The sequence below is a fragment of the Phyllostomus discolor genome, chromosome 3 (genome assembly GCF_004126475.2).
Source record: "Phyllostomus discolor isolate MPI-MPIP mPhyDis1 chromosome 3, mPhyDis1.pri.v3, whole genome shotgun sequence".
NCBI lineage: Eukaryota > Metazoa > Chordata > Mammalia > Chiroptera > Phyllostomidae > Phyllostomus > Phyllostomus discolor.
In genome coordinates, this window is record NC_040905.2 from 44,755,088 (window position 1) to 44,778,900 (window position 23,813).

The 23,813-nt window shown below is 42.7% G+C and overlaps 1 protein-coding gene across 1 annotated transcript in view; it reads left to right on the plus strand.

Annotated features, from left to right (window-relative positions):
* ARHGEF28 (Rho guanine nucleotide exchange factor 28) overlaps positions 1-23,813 on the plus strand; it is a 281,786-nt gene that overhangs the window by 94,498 nt on the left and 163,475 nt on the right. Inside the window, 2 exon segments of the mRNA XM_036020409.1 lie at positions 13,647-13,794; positions 17,300-17,593. Of these exon segments, the coding sequence (XP_035876302.1) occupies positions 13,647-13,794; positions 17,300-17,593 (442 nt within the window).

A 23,813-nucleotide genomic window follows, 5' to 3' on the forward strand; every position in this document is an offset into this window, starting at 1 on the left:
GCCAAGGGATAGCCCATTGGATTCCCTAGAGGGGCACATGCCTGGGTTGCAGGCCAGGTTCCCAGTTGGGGGGTATGTGTGAGACAACCACACATTGATGTTTCTCTCCCTCTCTTTCTCTTTCCCTTACCCTCTTCCTAAAAATAAGTAAATAAAATCTTAAATAATTCAACCTGAGCACAATATCCTCATCTGTACAATGAGGGTACTGATGGTATACCACCAGGCTCTGTGTTATTTTAAGAAAAATGGAGGAAAGTGTATACAGTAGGTTTTCCATAAATTTTTTTTCAATGAACACTAATAATAATGATGTTGATTTTAGTACTAACATATTAGCAGGCAGCTAATTTAGTATTTATTAAGTTATTAAACACTACTTAAGTGTTAGGTGCTGTGCAAATCTTAATACCCCTGATTTCCTTTAGTTTTCTCAGTGACCCCATCACTCATGTAAGTCCTGTTTTTACCCACATTTTACAGTTCAGATAGCTGAGGCAGCTGGGATTGGAATCCAGGAGTAATTTAAATTTAGAAGCTTCACACTCAAACCTGTACCTTCTTTCTACGAAAGCTTCAGGATGTGACTGGCCATCCAGACCTGTGTCTTCTGTCTGCATGTGTAGCCACGATGATCCAGATCAATGCTTTTCAAACTTCCAGTGTTGTTTTCAGTGCTTTAAAAACTATAGAGCAATAGGTGCTGTGAAAGAGACTGTACTTGAAGAAAGGCCAACCTCTATAGACAGCATCCTCTCTGGTATTGCTGGCACAGGGTTGCTGGAGCAACTGCAGCCAGTGATAAGCAGAACTGAATAAAGACATGGTCTCCTAGGAGACCTGTGGATTTGCCTCCTCTTGGCAGAGACAACATCACATCAATAGCCTCCATGCTATGGCAGAAAATACCCTGAGACAATGTCCTGTGGTTCTTGTCTGGGTTTCTTGCCTGGATTTCACCATTGTCCCATCATTGTCTAGTCTCAAAGCAGCTGGAGCGATGCTTTTAAAACAATATCCAGATCTTGTCACCTTTGTATCCAAAATGGGGCTTCCCATTGGAGAGTTAACACCCACGTCCTCAACATATCCTTTACTTAGCCCCAACCTTGCCTCCCTTTCTCTCCTCTTCTGCTCCTGCCAACAGGTTTCCTTGCTGTTTCTCAACCACTCTTGGCACATGTCACTTCAGGGCCTTTGCATCTGCTGGTCTCTCAACCTGAAATGCTTTGGCATATCATACATGGTTCACTCTCTTACAGTATTCGGGTCTCTGTTAGAATGTCACCTCATTAGTAGACTTTTCCAACTCTCCTATCTAAAACAGCTCTCTCCTTACCCCATTTTACTTGTATCAGTTCTTATGAATCCCTCACATAACAGACACTTAACTCTGTTTATTGTCTGTGTCTTCCCACCACAACAGTTTTACAAGGGCAGGTAGTTTAACCATAGTACCTAGTAGACACCCAGTACCTATCTGGAGTGAATGAATGAATGAATGAATGAGGAGATTTATGGGCTGGTACTGGCCACCTGGCCCACTGTGGGCAAGCCCCTCACCTGCCTGCATTTCTGTGCATTGTGAGATGCAGAAGTGTCTTGTGAACAGTGAAACACTAAGATGTGGATGGTATTATTCTTTTAAAAATTTAATTTTTATTACAGTGTGCATTCACCACTTTTTTGTATTAGTTTCAGGTGTATAACACAGTGGACAGACATTCGTATAGGTTACATACAAAGTACTCCCTCCAATACTTTAAGTGCCCACCTGGCACCATAGATAGTTTTCATGGTATTGTTAATTACATTCTTTATGCTTTGCCTTATATCCCCATGCTTATTTTTTAACTACCAAGGGAGGTATTATTCTTAACAAGGTCAATGGCATGCTCAGGCTTTTTTGGATTATTCTCTGTGTGTGTTGCTACCAGTGTTGTTCTTGTATTTCTGGGCATGTGCTGAATTAGGACAAGGGGAGTGACTCCAATTGACTTTCGGTTGAATGGCACCTCTGGTGAAGCCAGCATCAGCAGTTCTGTGTGTAGGTCCTGTTTTTCACTGTCCAAGAGCCACGTCCAGCTGTCCTGAAGATTCAGAGCCCTAAGTAAGCAGCAGGAAAGGACGAGGCCAGAAAAACGAACCCTGCACCCTAAAGCCATTGCTGACTCTGAAGTTGGAGTGAGAATGAGAACGGAACCGAGTGTATCCTCCTCGGCCTGACACTGCTGTGTGTGCCGTGGGAGAGACGGGCTTCCAGAATGGGGGTGTGGCAGGTAGCTAGGTGTCCGAGGTGTGGAAAAGCACCCTCTCCTGTGATGATGTGTCACAAACAGACACATTCCGCAGTGCTCTTTTGCTCTTAGTTCTTGCTTTTTATTAAGTGAAATGTTCCTCATCAGTTTCAAGATGTAATTCCTTTTCCTGCCCATAGCCCTCCCACACCCCTCCCATTTACCAAAGTGTTTCCAGGTTGAGATTTCTGATAGAGTGGGTATTTTTCTCTTCAGTGTATTTTCATTTATCTATTTATTTTCCATCATTTTTGCCCTTATCCTGTTTCACGTTAAATTCCACGAATTAAATTCCACGTTGCTTTGGGTTTTTTTTTTTTCAGACCCTTCTCCGCTTGTCATTGTCATCACTCTCCAGCTGCCGCTGCTGCCTGTTTGTCCTGCCCTCCCTACCGAGCCCTCATCCTCCTGTCTTTGTCTTTCTTTCCAGGCAGTCTTTTGGAGTTAGGGCTGCACTGAACTCTTCTGGATGCCCTTTCTCTTTTTTAAAATTTGTTTTTAAAACTGATGTTTTGAGAGAGAGGAATGGGGGGAGGGGGGAGAGAGAGAGAAACATTGATTTGTTGTTGCATTTATTTATGCGTTCATTGGTGGATTTCTTGTATGTGCTCTGGCGGGGGATCTAACCCGCAGCCTTTGCCTATGGGGATGCCCTTTCTTCGTTGCCCTGCTTCTCTTGTTTCTATGGTGTCCATGCTATAACTGCTGGCTTTTACCTGCTTGTGTTGGTTTGAGAAGAAAAAGTGTGAGGAGAAGAGTGGCAGGCCCCGAGGTGCTGGGAAGAGAAGACACAAGAGAGTGGAGGGGTATGGGTGTTGGGCGGGGGTGGGTGTTGGGGAACTTGGGGGGAGTTGATTTTCTTCTCAGTCTGTCTTGTTTCCATAAAGGTTCTTTCTAGTACTGGCGGTGGTGGAGGAGGAGCTCCCTGGGGAGCCGGAGGCTGCGGCTCTTCCAACTAGCAGCTGTGAGCAGTGGGAGGACGTTGGGTGGAGGGCGAAGACCTGGTTCTGGCCCCAGGTCTGCTGTGTGATGAGACTCAGAACAGGTTACCTTCAGCTTTTCTGCTGTAAGGTAAAGATTTTGTAAGTTTAGATCCAGATGCAGTCTAAGCTTTCTTTCAGCTCTATATTTTATGGTATAAATTTCTGAATCTATGCTTCTCTTAGTGAGGATTCCCCGATTCTTTTATTTAGTATGGAGCATTACTTGGCAGGATCTTAGTGTGTGTGTGTGCACGCGCGCATGTGCGCATGCACTGGGGTAGAGGGTGGAAGGGGTGTTCTGGCACAGATGCTGGTCAGATGGGAGGGGCCAAGGGCCAGCACTCTTCTCACTGCTGGAAACTATCAGTGGGAAGAGCTGTGACCTCTGACCCCCCAGGGAGCCCCTCCTCCTCCTCCAGGGACTCCCTCCGTTTGTACACTCACAAGAAGGACATCCTCTGCAATACAGGGACTCTGTGGTCTACCCTGACCTAAGATTACAGATAGTTGTGTCACTGTTCTTTGCCCAGGAGGGATCAATTCACGGAAACTTAGGGTTCTTTGTATTTCTGATAGCCTTGGTTTGGCACGTTCAATGCTATCAGCGAGCTGACCCACACTGATCTTCAGACAGCACTTGGTTGGACATAAATCCTGAGACTTCAAGTGTTAAGTAATAATCATGTACAATTACTATCTGTGTGCGTTCCACCTGAGTCTGAAATTGATGAATTGTCGTCTTTACTGTGTTGCAGATGTAAAGCTGTTTGAGATATGAAATGTAAAATGAGCTAACAGCGCTTCCTCTTCCAGTATAAACCAGCGCAGGGGCAGAGGGCGTCCTAGAGTCAAAGGCGCCTCGGAGACCCTAAGCAGATGGTGTTTTAACATTTTTTTGGAAGGACAAATCTTTTTCTCAAAACAAAGTGTTATGGAGAACTTCAATAATAAAACTTCAATGATAAAAACTTTGTTATAAATATATTCTTCGAGTTTAAATTTATTACATTAGTTAATTAAATGAATGAGAGCAATGACTTAGCCTGGCAGCTTGGTCTTGCCCAGTATATTAAAATTTGGTAAATAATACACTTACGTAAAGTGTATTATTTTTAGATGAAAAATAATCAGGAACATATTTTTCAAAATGAAATTTAGATGGGATATTTGAACATTCTTCCATTAGAACCTAGGGTTTCCCTAATTTCAGTTTGAAATACCACTAATATTGAGAATTAAAATAAACTAAGCATTAATCCAAGGAGCTAGGAAATACACCACAGGAAAAGAACAAGGGAGAAATTAATTAAAAAAAAACCCACAAAACACCAATTTCTAGAACTCCTCATTTTTTTAAAATATGGAAGTTACTGATATGTATGCCAGGTGTCATAGATTCTAGCCTTCCAAGACTAGATGTGTAGTCAGTCCCATTCTCTCTGAGAACAAACAAATAAGCAAAACAGAAACAAAGCCACCGCTTCCTGGTCGTGCTTATCCCTCCTCAGCTGAAGCAGTCCTTGTCATCCTCGGACACCCCCACCCCGTACAAGGCTCTGGCTGGGGGACCACACTGTGTCCGGTCCTTCCCTCCATTGTTTTCTGCTTTTCCCTTGGGGCCTACAGGACACGTCTAATCCCTTGTCTGCATGGCAGAACCTCAGATATTTGCAGCCATGACCATTTACCCATGAGTCTTTTCTTCTCTGGCAAAACAGTCCCAGTTCCTTCAATTGTTCCTCATGTGACAACATGGTGTTTGAGTCCCTATGGCATCCTTGTCATCTTCCTCTGAACATGCTGTCATTTCGGTCTGTATTTACATTAAAGCACTCCTTGGTGAAGGGGTGCCTGGTGGGCACAGAGAAAGAGCTGCCCATGCCCATTCTTACAGGGATTACTCCATTTCTGCCAGTGCAGGGTTGAGCAGGACTAGCCTTTTGGTCTCAGGGATGACTCATGCTTTGTTGATTTTTGACTAAAATCCCAACTGGTGGCCAACAATTAAACTGCACTTGCTTCAATCTTTATTTTTGCATTTGATTATTTTGAAACCAAGCGCAGGACCTTTATTCCTCAGATAAATATTCACATAATGCAAGAGTAGAGATTATAATTTTTAAGTATTCTTATTTCCCAGTGTATTTCCTCCTATTATCTGCTTAAAATGTCAGATGTTTGTTTTTGATTTCTAGTTCTACGTTTTTATGGAATCTGTAAGTTGGTGATTTAAAAAGGAAGCAAGCAAGAAGCTTTTTAGCCTGCTTCTTGTCTTATGAGGAATCTGTGGAGTCATTTACTGACCTCTGTCATGAATTGTTTTTTACTCAATTCAGCTGTGTTGCAGGAACAATGGCTATTTCAATTCTGTAGTGGTGAATCATTCCATCAAGTGTGAAAGTCATCGGGAATTTTTGTGTTTATTTAATTGAATTCATTTTTAAAAATTTTAGTTTTTTGTGTTAACCTTTATTGTCATTCAATTACAGTTGTCCCCATTTTCCCCCCACCACTCTCCCCTGCCCCACTCACCCCCACCTCCCACCCTCAATCCTACCCCTCCTGCCATTGTCCTTGTCCTGGGTCCTTTATACTTGTTCTTGATGACCCTTCCCCTTCTTCTCCTATTATCCCCCTCCCACCTCCCCTCTGGTTACTGTCAATTTGTTCTTTATTTCAATGTCTCTGGATGCTTGTTTGCTTGCTCATTTTGCTTGCTTGTTTATTTTGTTTATTAGGTTCCACTTATAGGTGAGATCATATGGTATTTGTCCCTCACTGCCTGGCCTATTTCACTTAGCATAATGCTCTCCAGTTCCATCCATGCTGTTGAGAAGGGTAGGAGTTCCTTCTTTCTGCTATGTAGTATTCCATTCTGTAAATGCAGCACAGTCTTTTGATCCACTCCTTTACTGATGGGCACTTAAGGTTACAGCCAGCACTTGGCTATTGTAGATTATACTACTATGAACATTGGGGTGCATAGATTCTTTCGAATCGGTGTTTCAGGATTCTTAGGGTATAATCCCAGCAGTGGAACTGCCAGGTCAAAAGGCAGCTCCACTTTGTTTTTTGAGGAAATTCCATACTGTTTTCCACCGTCTGCACATTCACATTTAATGCAGAGTTTTGAATAATGGATACTTCTTAAAATAAATCTTACTGTGTACATTTAATTTATGGTAATTATTCCTTTTTATTAGTAATCTTGTTAATTGTATATCCCTGTCCATTTTTGTCTGTTCTGTCAGCTATTGTGAGAGGCAAGCTAAGGTCTCCCATTGTGATTAGGGATTTCTCTTTTTCCTCTTTTGGATTTGTTAATATTTCCTTCATATTTTGAAGCTATGTTTTTAAGTATATGCAGAATATTATGATCTCACCCTGTTCAATTGACACTTCTAATGGGAAAGAGTTCCTCTTTCTCTTGTAATAAGCCTTGCTTTAGAAACTACTCTGTCTGATATTATTTTGGCTATACTGGCTTTGTTTTGGTTAGTGTAGCTTGGTGTATCTTTTTACTTTAAGCTCTCCGTGTTATTTTTAAGTGTCTCTCTTCTAAGCAGCATATGTTTCCTAGGTGTCATCAGCAAGAATACCGGCCCCCTGTGCTCTATTTCATCCTGTTGGGAAATGGGAGCCATTTCTACCTCAAGGCCATTTCTAAAGAAGTGCCTGAAGTCTCTTAGGTCATGTTAGCTTACCTTCCTTAAAAAAACAGCACTCGGATATTTCTTCCTGAATCTAAATGATCTATATTCACCTATGTTTTTTTGATTTAGTTTTTGTTTGGGATAATAAATGCAAATGATCTTGATGTTTTATATAAGATGCTTTAAACATGCTTTAAATCAGTGGTTTTTAATCTTTTTGAGTTATTTGCTCCTCATACCTTCTAAGAATTTCTGATTGAAAGACAGACACTCTCCCTAGATGATTGCTAAAGACTGTGCATATGTCTTTGGAGGATTGAGGAACATTTTTTTGAGCTCTCCTCTCCACCTCCTGTCTACCCACGGACTTCAGGATGAGAATTCTTATAGTAAGCACATAAATAAATGTTGAGTAAACATAAAGGTATAGATAAATCAATAAATACTTGAGCATTTGCTGTGTGTCAATAACATGTTGGGGGGAAGTGTGCTGGGTCTGGAATGGGAAGATCTAGATTAGATTTGTGACTCTGCCACTTGCTGGCCCCGATACTGTTGGTGCTCTGGTTTGTAGGGAAAGAAGTGTGGTTGCACTTCCCCTGTGTTATTGTGGGACAAGACGAGGAAACACACAGGAAAGCACTTTGTGAACTGTGAAGTACTCTACACATAATAGATAATATCTGCATATATATATATATATATATATATATATATATGGATATACATATGCCTGCATATAATAGATGTGCACACATATAAACATAATTTTTGCATTCCCACACTTTGTTTTTAAGAAGTATGTCAGTTACATACAGTAATTAGAAATAAAAGACTTTGTGCCCATAGCACTTTCTTTAGAATTGTGCTCGAGCCCTGGCTGGTGTGGCTCAGTGGACTGAGTGCTGGCCTGTGAAATGAAGGGTTGCTGGTTTGATTCCCAGTCAGGGCACAGGCCTGGGTTGTGGGCCAGGTCCCCAGTAGGGGACATGCAAGAGGCAACCACACATGGATGTTTCTCTCCTTCTCATTCCGTCCCCCTCCCCCCTTCTCTAGGATAAATAAAGAAAATCTTTAAAAAAGAATTGTGTTTGAATATAATAAAGAGGGTAACTAACTTGGAGGTTAGGGCAGAAATTAAGAGACCCAATACTGTTCATTTGGCTCTGGGATCCTGAGCTAGTTGGTAGTACCAGTACTCTAAAGTCACTTACTTATAAAATGGGCTCATGCTTTTCTTTCTTTCTTTTACTTTTTTCAAGCACCTTACAACAGTCGACGCACTGTGCTCTGCAGGGAAGGCTGTAGGTAGCATTGCCGCTTTTTTGTTACTATAAACAGGACAAGTTTCAAGTGTTAAAAACAAAGAATGAAATTTGATCACTTATTTATGATGATGGTTTTCACAGCATGTATTGGTAAACTTTAATTATAATAGTTAATATGTCAATTCATATTAACCCTCATTGTGCTTCTATCCTAAAAATTGTTCTATATAAAGTTTAGAATACTAGAATACCTTAGAAAACAGAAGAGTCTTACTGTCATATAAAAGGTGACCGTTATCATTAAAAATCATTTCCATTTCCATTTTTGTTTGTTACTATAAAAGCTAGAGTTCATAACATTCTTTGAATCTTTGGATGTCTTTGAGAATATAACAAAAGCCATAAACCTTTCCTCATAAAATTGGATGCACATATACATACAAAAATAATTTTGCTAATACTTTTAAGAGGTTCCCAGACCACCTGAAACTCATTTATGGACTCTTCCGATGGCCCCAGATTAAGAACCTTCCCCTCGTAAAGAGATGCACACTTTGTTCTAGTTATCACAATATGAAATTACAGTATTTGTTTATTGTCTACTTATGCCAGACATTTTAGGAGCTAGATTGTTAGGGCTGTTGTCCTATAGATAATATTGTTACTTACTAACAATGTAATTATATACAGATACATTGTTTGTAGAAGGTGAGAGAGAAGAAAGGGAGTAAAGGAGGGAGAACATTAGTACAAGAATCCCCAGCGATTAGCATAATACAGCCACCAAGGATTGTGGCTAATATTAGGATACTAGAGATCCTGAATTAGGGACTGTTACAGATTAGTGGAAAGATGCCATCTGGAGAGGAGTAGGACAGTTGGATGAAATAGGTGAGAGTGGTGAAAACATTTAATATCTTTTTGGGTTTTTTTTTAGAAGAATTTCACAGGTGCCGCAGCATCTCATGCAGAAGGCTTGGTCTTTGAGAATTATTGATGAGTTTTGCAAGTAGAATTTCTCTAGGGGGCTGCTTGATGGTAAAAAATGTGGGTTTAATTTACTTGACTTATTTTTGTTTGTGCTTATATTAAGATACATTTAGTATGATTATACTTAGGTCAGCTTTTCTGGTTTACATTCATCATTCCTGTTTTTATGTTACTCGGCCTTCAGAGGTTTTGCAGGACTCTTGGAGTACTTTTTGTTTGGGCATGAGTAGGGAAATTGGTGGTACGCCTTCACCCTTCAGAGGGGAAAGGGAATAATTTTGATGTTGATCTCAATCGATTCACTTGAGAAAGTGAAAATTTTGACCTGCCTAAGGCAAAGGCGAATAGAAGAGGGAAGACCAGAATTCTTTAAATTAAAGTTTATTCAGAATGTTAACAATGATGGTGCCATTTAGTAACAGATTTTCATATGAGTGGGCAATAAATTTCAGTGACAATGTGAGATATGAATTAAGTCAACGAGGAACTGTTCATTATCTGTTAATCCAGGAGATACTACAACAGCCAGTTGTGGCAAAGTTGGGATGAAAATGATGTGCTTGCCCAGTGCAGGCAGGGGCGAAAGTCGATGCAACATTTCTGGAAAGCAGTTTTGCAATTTGTGACAGTTGTTCACATTCTCAGCCCATTTCTGGAATTTCATTCTGAAAAATGACTCAAAGCATAAAAACAATGTACGTGGAAATGTTCACTGTAGTATTTTTTGTAATGTTAAGCTAGAAATACCCTTAGTGTACAACAGCCGAGTGATTAAATCACAGAGCATCAAACACTTGATGGAATGCAATTAGAAATGGTGCCAAAGACTATGACAGCATGGAGCACTATTTGCGCTAGAAGAGAGCAAGGCACAGCCATATGTGTTGTGTGTTTATGCCCTGAGTAGAGCCGTGCAAAGTTAGCCGTACATTGAACAAAGACTGGAAGGAAATGGGAAAAATGAAAAACCGTGGATACATTAGGATGGTGTAAGTATAGATGAAATTCAGAGATCTTTAATTGCTATTATTTTGTGCAATAGTGAAAAATTTTAGATGGTCTTCTAATTTTATGTGCTTATGAATTAGGTTCAGTATTGTATTAGTTAGGAAATTAACTGCTTGGTATGAAGAATGTTTTTGTCCATAATGGTTAGCTATTGTTTCAAAACCATTTATTCAGTAGAACACTTGCCACGGACTTGAAATGCCACCTTTGTTACATAATTTCCACGCATCTGTTTTTAGACTCACAGTGCTTAGCGGTCTGTCTCTGTGCCGTTGTTGCACTGTTTTAGTCGCCATGGTTTTAGTGTGTGTTTTGCTTTTTGAGGGGCAAGTTCTGATCCTCTCCCCACCCCCAGCTCAAACATCATTCTTTCTCAAAATGTTTGTTTCTAGTCTTGTGTGTTTATTCTTCCAGATGAACTTTAGAATAAGCTTGTTGAATTTCACTTGAAATAGTCTGTTTGGGTTTGGTTAAAGAGCATTAAATTTATAGATCAATTTGGGGACGTAATCTTGCCTATTATGCCTTTTATTGTTTTCAGAAGGTTCAGTGAAATAGATGAGTTGTTTTTTTTTTTTTAATTTGGGATATAGTGAATTGACAGAGAGGTGATAACACAGGTATTATTTCTGCATAGAAGAAGAGTGATTCTGTTATTAATGCCAAGAAATTCACTTAGGGAAGTTTATAGTTTTCAATTGTTAAAAACAAAGTATGCAATTGAATCCAGATGGAGAAATGCTGGAGGCACACTGGAATTCTGTAACCTCGAATTTATCTTTGCCATTAATAGTATTAGTGGTCTTTTAAGTAAAATAGCAGATTTTTAGCAGCCACAGTGATGAGAAGACCCCTAATCTTAGTGAAAAATTGTCACCTGTAGGTCGATTATGTCCACTTTGGCACAGTTCCCTCCTGCTGATCTCCTTTGTAGCTTTATCTAAACTGCCTTTGAGCTTGATCTAACTTCTCTCAATGAAAATGTTCCTTTGTGTTCATATTTTTCTTCCCAGGCTCCCTCTTTCCCTCTTGCCATCTCTCCCCTGCACTGTCCCCCATCTCCTTCTATCTCATTGGGTTTCTCTGTTGGTTTCTTTATCACCCCTCCCCCTCCTTCTCCTGTAATTACACTGTGTCTTTTTTATCTCTTTGTGACTAGCAAATAATAAAATCCTTTTATGCCAAGTATTACCCTTAACGCTAGGGCTTCTGGGCATCTCTCTTTAATGGATGTGTATAACTTCTGACCTGATGGTTATCTCCTTTCTCAACGGAAAGCATGGTATGGTCTTGGAAGGGAGGCGCCACTGAATTATAAAACTTCTGTTTTGGATTGTACCGAAGAGGGTTGCAGTTAAACTCTTTCATAAGCTATAGTTCTTATTCACCCAACCAGATAAAACAGTAATATGATCATTGTTTTGAATAGATACAGATTAGATATCCTTGTGATCTGTGAAAAACTTTGATCTGTATATGAAATGTTTTCTACTGAAAAAAAAACAAAACAAAACCAAACAAACCCCGTCAACAAGTCAGGTCAGATTCTGTCCACAAGTAATTAACAGTCCCTTTAGCAACCAGGAACATGACTAAAGCAAGCTGCTGTTCTTCCTTTTTTAGGAAATGGAATTTCATCTAAGTTTCCTCTCTCAGTCATGTCAGACATTTGTTATTGTTTCTTTTTTCAGATCCTCTTCCTGAACGTTTTTTTTTTTTTTTTGGAAGCTATTGTATGGCAGATTTTTCTTGGCCTGTGACTTTCTATTGATTATGTTTGTGCACGTGGGTGCGAGCTCACACACAGAGAAAGGACAGTTCAAAACTGGGAGCCAGAGACTTTGTTTTAGAATGCCACAATTTGTATTTATACCAGTTCAAAATTTAAGGTAATGTTTCTTGTGCATCATGGATTGCAAACCACTAGAAAAACCTAGCCTTTTATTTTTTAAATTTTAGAAGGAATAAGCAGGTGGTTTCTAGAAAGAGGAGCTCCACCTCGATTTTGTTTTGAGACCAATTGACCTAACTCTTGGTATCCTACAGAACATCATGCTGATACCCATCACAGGCAAACAGCTGTTGAAGAGGCTGTGTAGACTTCTCTCTGCTCACTTTTCTCCCCTGTCACAGGGCGAGGCATTCTCAGAGGGCGCGTTTGTTTTTGTTGGGCAAGCCCGGCCTAAGCCCAGATGCTCCTCCAGGCTGGGCTGGGCCGAGCTCTGGAGGTCCTCCAAGGTGGGCGACCCCCTCCACTCCTGGTTTCCATTCCCCTGCCACTCCCACAGGCTGGGCGGAATGTACCCTCTTCCTGGAGGTCCCTTTTGTACTGCTGGTTTTTATGTTCGAGGGAGGGAGTGTCCCGAATCCTCCGAGGCCTCGGGATCATTTGGCAGGCTCCTCCATCCCCGCTGCTTCCTAGTACGCGCTGTGGTGACGCCCCTCCGAACAACCTCTGGATGGCGATGTGTCCGCCAGCTCCACCCGCTCCCGCCCTTCCTCCACATTCCTCCCTTCCTTGGAGTGTGCCTCGGTGACTCGGACAGCGCCTCTCCTGGGCACTGGTGTACTTAGCAGGACTCTGTTCCAATCAGAAGCTCTCAGGAGGCAGTGTGAGGCCAGGCTGGTGAGAAAGAGGACCTGGAAATCTCTCAGAGAAGACTGATAGCTATTGGAAAAGGCATGGCAAGCGTGGGAGCATGTGGTGCTAGTTATTTGGCAATGTGTGTGAATATTTAAGGCTCTTACACCCAACTGTGATGTATGTAGGACAGGGTAAGGCCAGAGCTAAGGAATAATTATTTTGAATCTTTACCATGATGGTGTATCACGTAGAGGAAAAAATGCAAGCAATGGTGTTCATCATGCAGGAATTCAAACAGAGTAAAAGACAAAGTAATCATATTTTTATATCTCTCAGTGAAAACGACAAATTTTGCCCTGACCCATGTGGCACAGTTGGTTGGGCATCGAACCACAGGGGGAAAGGTTGCTGATTTGATCTCTGGTCAGGGCACATGCCTGGGATGCGGGTTTGGTCCCCCGCTGAGGCATGTGTGAGAGGCAACTGATCAATGTTTCTCTCTCACACGGATGTTTCTCTCCCTCTGTTTCTTCCTCCCTTCTCCCTTTCCCCTCTCTAAAAATAAATTAACTCTTAAAAAAAAAAAGAAAAACAAGTCTTTCCTACACTCTAAACTTCTTCAGCTTTAGAAACAGAACAAGCCAGCTGTGGCCCTCGTACTTCAGTACTCACACTTCGATGCCTCAGAGAGCATCTCCCTGTCATCCAAAATGCTGCTGGAAAGCAGCATGTGTAGTATTGGAGCTCACTCACACGAAGCGAATGGGACGAAGTGTCCTGGCTGGGACACAGGTCTTTCTAATGTGGTTTCTTAGAGCCAGGATGACAAAGTGTGATGATGCCCCAACTTATTCATTTTTCAGGGGAAGACAACGGTCTATGCGACGTTTGGCAAAAATGTCTATCTCCCTAAGGATGCCGAGTTTTACTTTATTTATAACGGATCTCATCAGAGACATGTCGTGATCGCAGAGCGCACGGAGGATAACGTTCTCCAGTCCAGTGTTCCAGGTGAGGCGCCCTCTTTACTGTGCAGGTGGGAGATCTGTCTGTAAGCACCTTCCCACCAGGGACGTGGGCCGGGAGGAAAACCGGGAGGAGAAAGTGAACAGTGTTTCCAGGAGGGTGGGTGTGCAAGAGTGTGCGTGTGTGTCTGTGAGGTTCTCTCAGCTGTACCTGCAGCTGCCTGAGCAGCCCAGCTCCACACTCAGGGTTGGGTGTGCTGTGGTTGTAGTCCAGTGGAGGCGACACTGCATCTTAGGGTCGTCTCCTATAGCCCCAGGCACCGGGGCCAGGGGTGGCTCAGGCAGCGCAGAGATATTGGCAGTTGTCTTCACTCGCCCTCCCTCGTTCCCTGGGGTCAGTCCAGCAGGCCCAGGGTCTGCTCTCCTTGCTTGCTCCTTTTGGTGGCTGGGGCTCCATACCTGGCACCCTATCCATCCAGACGCTTCATTGCTGGGTCTCAGGCTCCATAACTGTCTCTTTCCACCACCAAAGTGGTCATGTTCCAAAACCTGTATTTCTCCCAGATAATCCCTTCATTCACCATGGTGACAGATGACAAGTTAATGTATCATGTTAATGTGTTATCATGAACAGTTAGCCCTTCTCAGATACAAGTGTTTTGTGTTTTCTCTGGGATGTGGGTTGTGCATCGAGACAGCAAGCTCTAGCCCAATGGCGTAATTAAGATGCTAGTCATTACCTGCAGGAAGGGAGGATTTGGTTGTTCTTGCTTGTTGACGGATCAGTTTTATTTAACTGTGGGTTTTTCAGTTACTCTTAAATTGTATTATATAAAGACCCATCAAATGTTCTCATAGGGAAGATGGGCTTCATATTGGAGAAAAAATGTTTCTGAGTGCTTCTGTAGTGTATTACTTGTGGGAAGAAGGTAGACAGTGAACATGCAAACACAGGCATAGTTAGAGCTGCAGAAATGTGCTAAGTTTTACCTTTCAGCTACCTGGGTGTGGGAGCCTCTGTCCTTGGAGACCTCTTGGCCTCAGGGATGAAATGAGACTTCCAGATAAGCTGTGCCTGGGGACAGAAGGGTGACCCGTCTCTCAGAGGAGAAGGGCCTCGAGCACCTCCTTCCCAGCACGTTTACTGAGTTCAGCTCACACAGGGACACCTAGTGTGCACACACAGCTCATCAGTCAATGTTCAAAAAGCTAGTCATGAAAAACTGACACCATCCACCGATAATAATTGAGGAAACACAGGGACTGTCTCTGGTCAGGGTCGGTGGGATATGCTGATGCCAGAAGGTTGTTGAGGCCATGTATCGTGAAGGAGGGAGTTTCACTCCCCATGCTTTGAGCTCAGATGTGTAGTTTGTACCAACAGGACTATGGAGCAAGCCTCAAAGGAAACAATGTACATTCTTTCTCAGGCCAGATTTGCCCCAAGGAGCCATCTGTTCCAGTACAAGGCTGCAGCTGCCTCTGGCATTGTTTTCAGGCTGAGTCAGGCAGGGGGAGCAAAGCAGCCAAGAGATTAGGAGACTTCTTATGCATAGAATGAGGACTCGGGCTATGACAAAGCTAAGGGGTGAGGGCTCTTTTTCTATAGTCCCCTAATTCCTTCCCTGACAACCCTTTTTGCAGCTGTGCCTGGCTTAGGTTGTCCCTCCCTTGAGGGATTGTACCCATCATTGACTAAACAGTCATCTTTCAGGGCCAAGCAGGGTGGAGGGAGTGAGGCAGAGGCCGTGCTCCTGCCAGGAGGACAGGTTCTGTCTCCTTAGTGGCTCATGGCCCCAAGGCCTTTTCACTCAGCCCTAGCCGGGGGACGCTTGTCCATTAATGAGTTCCTGAAACCAGGTGGGGCGGCTCCTAGCACCTGGGCTTGAGTCAGTCTGTTGTTCTGTGGGCAATTTTAAGCACTTCCCTGTTGTTCAATATCTCTTATCTTTATAAGAAAAAAAGTCAAACTTCATTCATGACACAGAGTCACTTTGCACGGGCCTCTATTGCCTCTGCCCTTTTGCGTTGGAATTAAATTTTTGTTTTTCCTGCCTTGAGCTTCCCCTTCTTTTCTTAGTTTACATTTTTGGGAAGCCTTTCCTAGAGAAAGAATAAAAATGAAGTGCCACTTCTAATACCAAAACTTTTGTCTTTATTTGCATGTGGGGGTGACACTTCCTGCATGTTAAAGACAGTATTTCTTATTATATTGTGGCTTATTTGGAAGTGAGCATTTTTACCTTCATTTTAAAAGATTTCCTAGGGCAGGTGGCAGTCCCTGTCTCTGAAATTTCCCTGGTTACAGCTCTATCAGGGTAACCTTTCAGAGGTATTTAGAATGGATTTCTGTGTTACATATTGGACATGTATAGGCTGGGGGTGGGGGCTCCATTCTGTGCCTGCATATTAGACCATTTTAAAAAAAGATTTATTTATTTATTTTAGAGAGGGGAAGAGAGGGAAACATCTTGTGTAGTTGCCTCTTGCATGCCCCCTACTGGGGACCTGGCCTGCAACCCAGGCATGCGCCCTGATTGGGAATTGAACTGGGGACCCTTAGGTTCACAGGCTGGCACTCAATCCATTGAGCCACATCAGCCACGGACATTGGACCATTTTTAAAAAGTCAGTTGAAAGAGGCAGTAGTTCTGCTCAGTAAACCAGGATGCTCTCGTTCCTTGAAGCCTGAGCTTAGTATGTTTGGGGAAAGGCTTTGGAGAATAAGAGGGAGGCAGGAGTGACTTGCATTCATTAGCCATATTTTGGCGGGGGTGGGGGCAGTGGTGGCTGAATGTTAACCCTTCTTCTGTCCAGCTATGATTATCATAATACAGAGGTTTGGTGGTACTAATTTTTGGAAGTTCTGCCAAGGGTTGCATGAAAATAGAAGTTCACCAACCTTGGCAAGATGGAAGAAGTGTGAGGAGGAGGAACAGATAGCAGGACTAGGTGGCCACCCACTGCAGAATTATTAAGAATACCTCCAAGACAGAGAGCCACTGTCAGAGGTGGGGAGAAAGATGTAAATATTTCTGCTGAGTAGTCTTCCACCACCCTGACTCACATTCAGTGGAGCTCTGTGGAATTAGGATGAACTTGTGAAACTGTCATCCTACTTTATAAAACTGTCATCTAAATAAATTACATAAAAATGTGTGACTCAGGAGGAATTGGTAGAGCAGAAAAAGGCAAGATCTGTAAGATGACAAACTTGAATTCAGGGGTTGGGATAGAAGTAAAAGGTGAAGGTATGCCTAATAACAGTGTCTGATAATCTTAGGTGAATAGACCTTGACATGCTTAGAGCTCGTAAAGGTTACCTTTAAAATCAGGAGTCATTGGAAGCAGATGGAGTCAGCTTTAATTTGGCCCCACAGGCTTGGCAGCATTTAAAGGTAACTTACTGCATTTCCCTACTGCCTTTGTCTCCTGTAGCATGTGGTCTGCTTAGGCAGCGTCATGAGACGGGCGGCCACTAGCACTTTGGAGACACAGTGACAGCATCTCCTGTAGACTCTGGGTGAACTCTTCCCTGTCTTGTTGTGCAGGCCACGCGCTTCAGGAGACGGTGACAGTGTCTGCGTGCCTCTGCTCAGAAGGCTACTCCCCGGTGACCATGGACTCCGGTTCGGTGACCTACGTGGACAACATGGCCTGCAGGCTGGCCCGCCTGCTGGTCACCCAGGCCGATCGCCTCACTGCCAGCAGCCATCAGACTTTGCTGACCCCATTTGCCCTGACGGTGGGAGCCCTGCCTGCCTTGGACGAGGAGATCGTACTGGCCCTGACCCATCTGGAGTTGCCCCTTGGGTGGACTGTCTTGGGAAGTTCTTCACATGAAGGTGGGTCTTCACCAGAAAATTTGCTTGTCTCCTCAGAATCTGTCTTACAACTTATTGTCTATTTTCCTGGGTGGATTTTCCTGCCCACTTTTGACCCAGGCCTCAATCTGCTGTGGCTGGTTTCCCTGAGGCCCTGAGCTGCTCATCTTGGGGCTGGTGGGTACTACTCTGTTCCAGGGGGTGAAGAGCTGCCTCTGGCGGGAAGGGCTGTTCCTTGTGGAAGGCTCTTGAGCCCACTGCTTTGGGCTGTGGCTCCACTTCCTTTGGCAGCTTCTCTTGCTGGGAGATGGGGATCTTGCAGCCTGTTTCCAAATACGGAGAGTCATTGGGCAATGAAGAGCATCAGCCAGCTCTGGGGGACATATAGAAGAAGTAGGGCCAGGAAGGAAATGTAGCCATTGTGTTGACATCTTTTAAAATGTCAGTGTCACTGCGAGCATTCATACTATATTATTTGTACTAACCATTGGAGTTACCTCTGGATGCCCCTGTTTACTAAAAGACTGAACAGACTGTAAACACCAACCATTTGGAATCTGTGTGAACAGAGATGATATTGTATTGAAGCCCATCGTAGGCATGAGGCTAAACTGTTCAACAGATGCTGGTTACGGCGATACAAATTCCGTAGTTTGGTTGGAAGCACAGAGGTTGCTCTGCAGTGTTTACCTGAACCTAGCGCACACTGTTGCTGCTTCTCTGTGTTCTTCCCATGACTTTAGTTTTTGTGGTTGGATAATGGTATTTTCAAGAGTTTCTGCTTCCTGATAAAACCTGGTTACAGGTTGGTTTAAATTTGATGGTGGATAACATTAAACACGCTGCTCTAGGTAAAGGGGTGTGATTTTTGTAAACAGAATCTTAAGGTCATAGTTACAATCGGAGAGGATCTCTGTTTTTTTCCTTTAATCAGGGTTCTGCTAAAATTCTCCCAGGCACTTAAGAATGATTCTCATTTATTTTTTAATACACATTACATGTTTATTTATACATATAGACATACACACATATGCACACACACATAAATGTTACAATATTTATGTATGTATGCTGAACTAAAAGTTCGTCATTAGTAGTGGTATTTTTTTTATTGTTGTTCAAGTCCGGTTGTCTCCATTTTCCTCCCACCACTCCCCCGGCCCCAGCCATCCCCACCTGCCACCCTGAAACCTGCCACCTTTGGCTTTGTCCATGTGTCCTTTATACATGTTCCTTGACGACCCTTCCCACTTTTCCCTCTGTAATCCCCTCCCCTCTGTTTGCTGTCAGTTTGTTCTTTATTTCAATGTCTCTGGTTCTATTTTGCTTGCTTGCTTGTTTGAATGATTCTTATTTCTTAAGACCTTGAATGAGAGATGTCGCAGGCCTAGTTCAGCATTAAACCATGTCTGACTCCTGCGTGCTGCACCGTATGGTTGCTGATGGATATGGACGCAGGGGTGGCTCCCCGAGGGAGTGGGTGGTGTCGTGTGGCTCACTGTTGTCCCCAAGGACTTAGCAAAAGGCTCAGGACATAGCAGATGTTCCAGAAGCATTTGTTGAATGAATGAAGGTTGTATCCTTAGACCTTTAAGGAGTCACGCATCATTGTTTTAATTCTCCTATCTATATACAGGGGTGGGCAAAAGTAGGCTTACAGTTGTGAGTACATGAAGCACAGTGTTTATTCTTGTATTATTATTTATTAATTATTGTATTATTTCTATTATAACTGTAAACCTACTTTTGCCTGCCCCTGTATATAGGAGGAAAAAATGTTTCCCGGCAAAGAAACTTTATTTATATTTATAGACACGTGTACATTCATATGTATACATGGATGATATACATGGATATAGTCATATGTTAATTCATTTTATACATGTATATTTACATATATTCATTCATACATATATGTTACTGAAAGCAGGCCTGGCTGCCTGCCACTATGGAAGAGTCAGGTCCTGATGTAAAGGGAAAGTGGTTTATTTCCAGGGGCCAGCAACCTGGGAGATGGGGGGAGGACTCATGTGTCAAAGTCCATCACCTGGGAAGATGAGGGACTTAGGTCACAAATTCCATCTCCACCTCGTAGTGGAGGCAGAGGCTTTTCTGAGGAGGGAGAGGAGAACAGAACAAAGAGGTTGAGGAGGGGGTAGAAGAGTTCTCTATGTGCAGACGAGCACAGTCCATTCCAATAAGCAAGTGACGGTCCGGTGTGCGTCATCCTGGTTTAGTCACCCTGGCTCCACGTCATCCTGGATCCTCGATTAAAGGTTATCAAATTTCCTGGAACTGGGATGCCTGAAGGTCAGAGTCTGTATCTTTTGAAGTTAGTTCCTAGGATTCTTATACAAACATGCTGTTTATCTGTCAGCCACACATTAGCCAGAGTCAGCACTCACAGAAATAGTCAAAAGAATGGCAGGGTGGGTTACAGTTTCCCACTGTTACAGTTTTCCACTGACTGATGTGTGTGTATATATCTCTATATATATCTATATATCTATAGGTTAGATATAGATATACCTGTAGACATAGATACATATACCTATATATCTCTATAGACACACACACATATGTATATGTTTTCTGGCTAAGGAGCTTCATTTTCTTATGTTTTCTGGCTTAAGAAAACAAATTCTGACAATAATATTGGAGGTGTTTTGTTATCGGGAAGGCAGATCCATTTTAACAAAACCTTAAAGCCTTCGTGATTCCTCCCCAGTGGCTGCACTCCAGGCCGTCAGTGAAGGCCCGCAGAGGCTCAGAGAGGGGTGGAGGTGGGCCAGGCCCAGGGCTCCTTCGCCAGCCAGCACCTCCCTCTGCTTAGCAGCTTGGAGTCTGCAGCGGTTCCGTTTGTAAAGTGGCAGATCACTGAAACTACGGAACCTTATACACACACATGAATAGCTTAAACTAAGAGTCTCCAAAATGGGATTTATGCTGTCCGCATACTATGTTTATTTTTCATCCCAAAACTTAGAGATAAATGAAGGTTTCCTAATATTTAATCTGTGGACTGACGGTAGTGCCCGCATGCAGGACTGCTGAAGATGGGGCCTTGTGGGCATCACTCAGTCACAGGGTCGCCAAGAGCGGGAGCTGGCTGGACGCAACATGCCCAGTCAGCGTTGGGAGTGCCTGTTTGATAATTTTTGCTTATACAGACATGCAATCAAATATGTTCGGAGAACACTGGGTTACCCCTAAGTAGCTAAGGGTCATCTTATTGCCATTTTCATTGCTGTTTGGAGATGTATTCTTGTTTTCCAAGCCTCCGTCTATCATGATGTTTGGTTTATCCATATCCTCGGTGACTTATGCCACCAAGGGGTCCTTGCTGACCTCTCTGCCACACTTATATAGGTATATGTATTTTCATGAGAGGAAAACAGAGCAGTTCCTTTTTGTGGTTTGACATTGTATTCCCTGGGAGAACAATTCTAGTGTCATAGTCATGAAGAAAATGTGCTCTGGAGCCAGATTCAAATCCTGGCCCTGCTGCTTCCTGGCTCTGGGACCTCGTGGGCAAGTTATTTTAGTTCTGATGCCACAAAGTTACAATTTCTAAAATGAGGCACTACAATACCCACTTCATTGGTTTCTTGTGGTGGTTAAATAAATAATATATGGTGAAGCTTCTAAACAATGTCTGAACATCTAAGTTCTCAGTATAAGTTGACGTGTGTTTGTACAGAAATGGACTTCAATATACAGAGAATATATTGTATTGCATATGTGGAAAGTGCAATTGGTCTTGACTAGTGAAGCTACAGGCAAAGCAGTACAATCCTGGTTATTGTAAACAATTCCTTGAAGATTTCTAGAATGTTTTTAGACTTTCTGTAAGAACAGTTTGTGGTACTTGAGGTAACACTGCAGCCTAGACTTGTAACAGAGCTTCTCTGAACCATCAGTGTTAAGGGATAGGATTAACACACCTTTTTCTTTCTGCTCCTTGAATGGATGGATTTCACTACAGTCTTCAAGTTCGCTGATCCTGTTTTCCACTAAGCTAGTCTACTGTTGAACCCTTCTGTTGTATTTTTCCTTTCAGTGATTATGTCCTTCAGCTCTGTGATTTCTGTTTGGTGCTCTTTAATATTTTCTGCCTCTTGATTGAAATACTCTGTTTATACATTGCTTTCCTGACCTTGGTGAGCATCTTTGTGACCATTTTAAACTCTTTATCAGATAAATCACTTACCTTCATTTCATTAAAATCAGTTTCTGGATTTATCTTTTTATTTGAAACATAGTCTTTTGTTTCTTCATTTTCCTTGACTCTCTGTGGGTTTCTCTGCATTAGAGAAAGGAGGCACCTCTCCCAGTCTCGACAGACTGGTCTTGTGTGGAAGATGAACCTCATCAGTCAGTCCAGGCTCTTGGTTCCTCTTAAACACTCTGTGATTGTTCACGTTGCTGTCTTTGTTTTTAGTGGCCTGCAGTCCTTGAGTGTCTGCCAAGACTCATCAGTGCCACCCCCGGCACCCCGCCCAAGGGGAGGATCTTAGTCAACACCTAGATCTGGGCTGATTAAAAGGCAGAAGCTGGGAAAGTATGCAGTCAGACCCCTTCCAGGGAAAAACTAGGAGATAGGCTTTTTTTTTTGGCTTGCTCCTTCTGTGCTCAACTTTGGAGGGATAGCTGTAGTAAGTGTTCATGTGCGTAGCCTTTAGCTGCTGCTTTATCCATTACAGTCCTTGAGAATGCAAGCCCCATTGGCTATCAGAGCCAGGTGATCTGGGAGTATGTCCCTTGAATAGCATCAGGCATGTGCACAAGATCCTTTCAGAGAGAGGCTTGTGATCAGGCTTTATTTTTGGAGTGAGCTGGAGTGAGGAGGGGAAAAGTGCCCTTTGGCTCCTGGGTCCAACCAGCCCCTAGAGGCATGCTGATTAGAAATGGAACCCCCAGGCAATAGTTTGTATGCAGTCAGCTCCTTCCAGGGAAAGACTGGACGATGGGTGTTTCTGCCTGCTCCTTCTACACTGCGCCCTGGGGAGATGCCATTGTGCATCTTGTGTGACCACTAAAAACTGCTTCTTTGTTTGCTGTAGTCTGTAGGACACAGACACAAACCCCTTTGGCTTTTAGAGCTAGATGATTTGGAGGCCTGTCTCTCAGGTGGGAGCCTTAAAAGTTGGGGGACTAGATATGGGATCCAAACCTTTGCTACTTAGGGAGAAGCTGGGAGTTGTGGGTTCCCTGTGGATTGTATGGCTTTATGTTGGGATGGGGCCTTTGAGGGTGTGTCTCAGCCTTTCCTACTCATTTCAATGTGGGTATCTTGTCGTTCACCTGACATTTAGAAGTCATTCAGATAGCTTCTGGATTTCTCTCAGGGAATTACTCCGGGTATAGCGTGCATTTGCTGCTTTGATGGGAGGGGGGATGTCTCCATCTTGGTCTCTCTTCTTTGATTTAGTAGAGTTTTATTCTAAGCAGTTTACAATCTCTTATGTGCTCAGTGCATCTTTTTCTAGTTTACATACCTCATTAATGTTGCTTGTCTTCAAGATAAAGGAATTATGGGAACAAAAAGGGAAAACCGAGGCATGGGGCCCTCTGGAGTTTATCACATGTTAGTGGAAGTGATGTCGTAACTGGAAAAAGTTTTTTTTCCTTGTAATTATTTATTCTAATACTTATCCAAAAACAATTTAAGGCTTCACTATTCACACTTGTTAAAAAATCTTTGTGTTTATTTATTTACACTTTTTTGGAGGGTATAAATGGGTGTTAATGAATGAATATTGATTTCTGTAATGATTTTGTCATGGAAAAGTCTGATTGAAGCATTATTGTATTTCCTTGCATTTTACAATAAATCCTTTTTTGCCCCTTCATCACCGAGAGTTATCGGGAGGGCTGAGACCCTGGAGAAAGCCCAGAGTCGGAATGGACCGTGTGTCTCTTACAGAAAAGCAGAGCCGCTCTTGGCCCTGCGTCTCACCCGTCATTACTCATGGTGCAACCTTGTTATGTGTTCTAGGGCAGGAAATGTCCTGGATGTTATTTAATTTTGTGCCATAAATACAATTGGGTTTCTATTTTGTAAAATTAAACTCATTTTTTCTATAAAGGAGCTTTCATGATAAAAGCTTTTGCAGGGTCTCAGGACCCCAAATTTGCAGTAAAACCTTGAATACTAATAATTATTGAATAAAATTTTATAATTTATCTTTTTCTGTTTGGGGGTTTTTGCTTATTTGTTTTTTCAACAGAAATCTCCCCT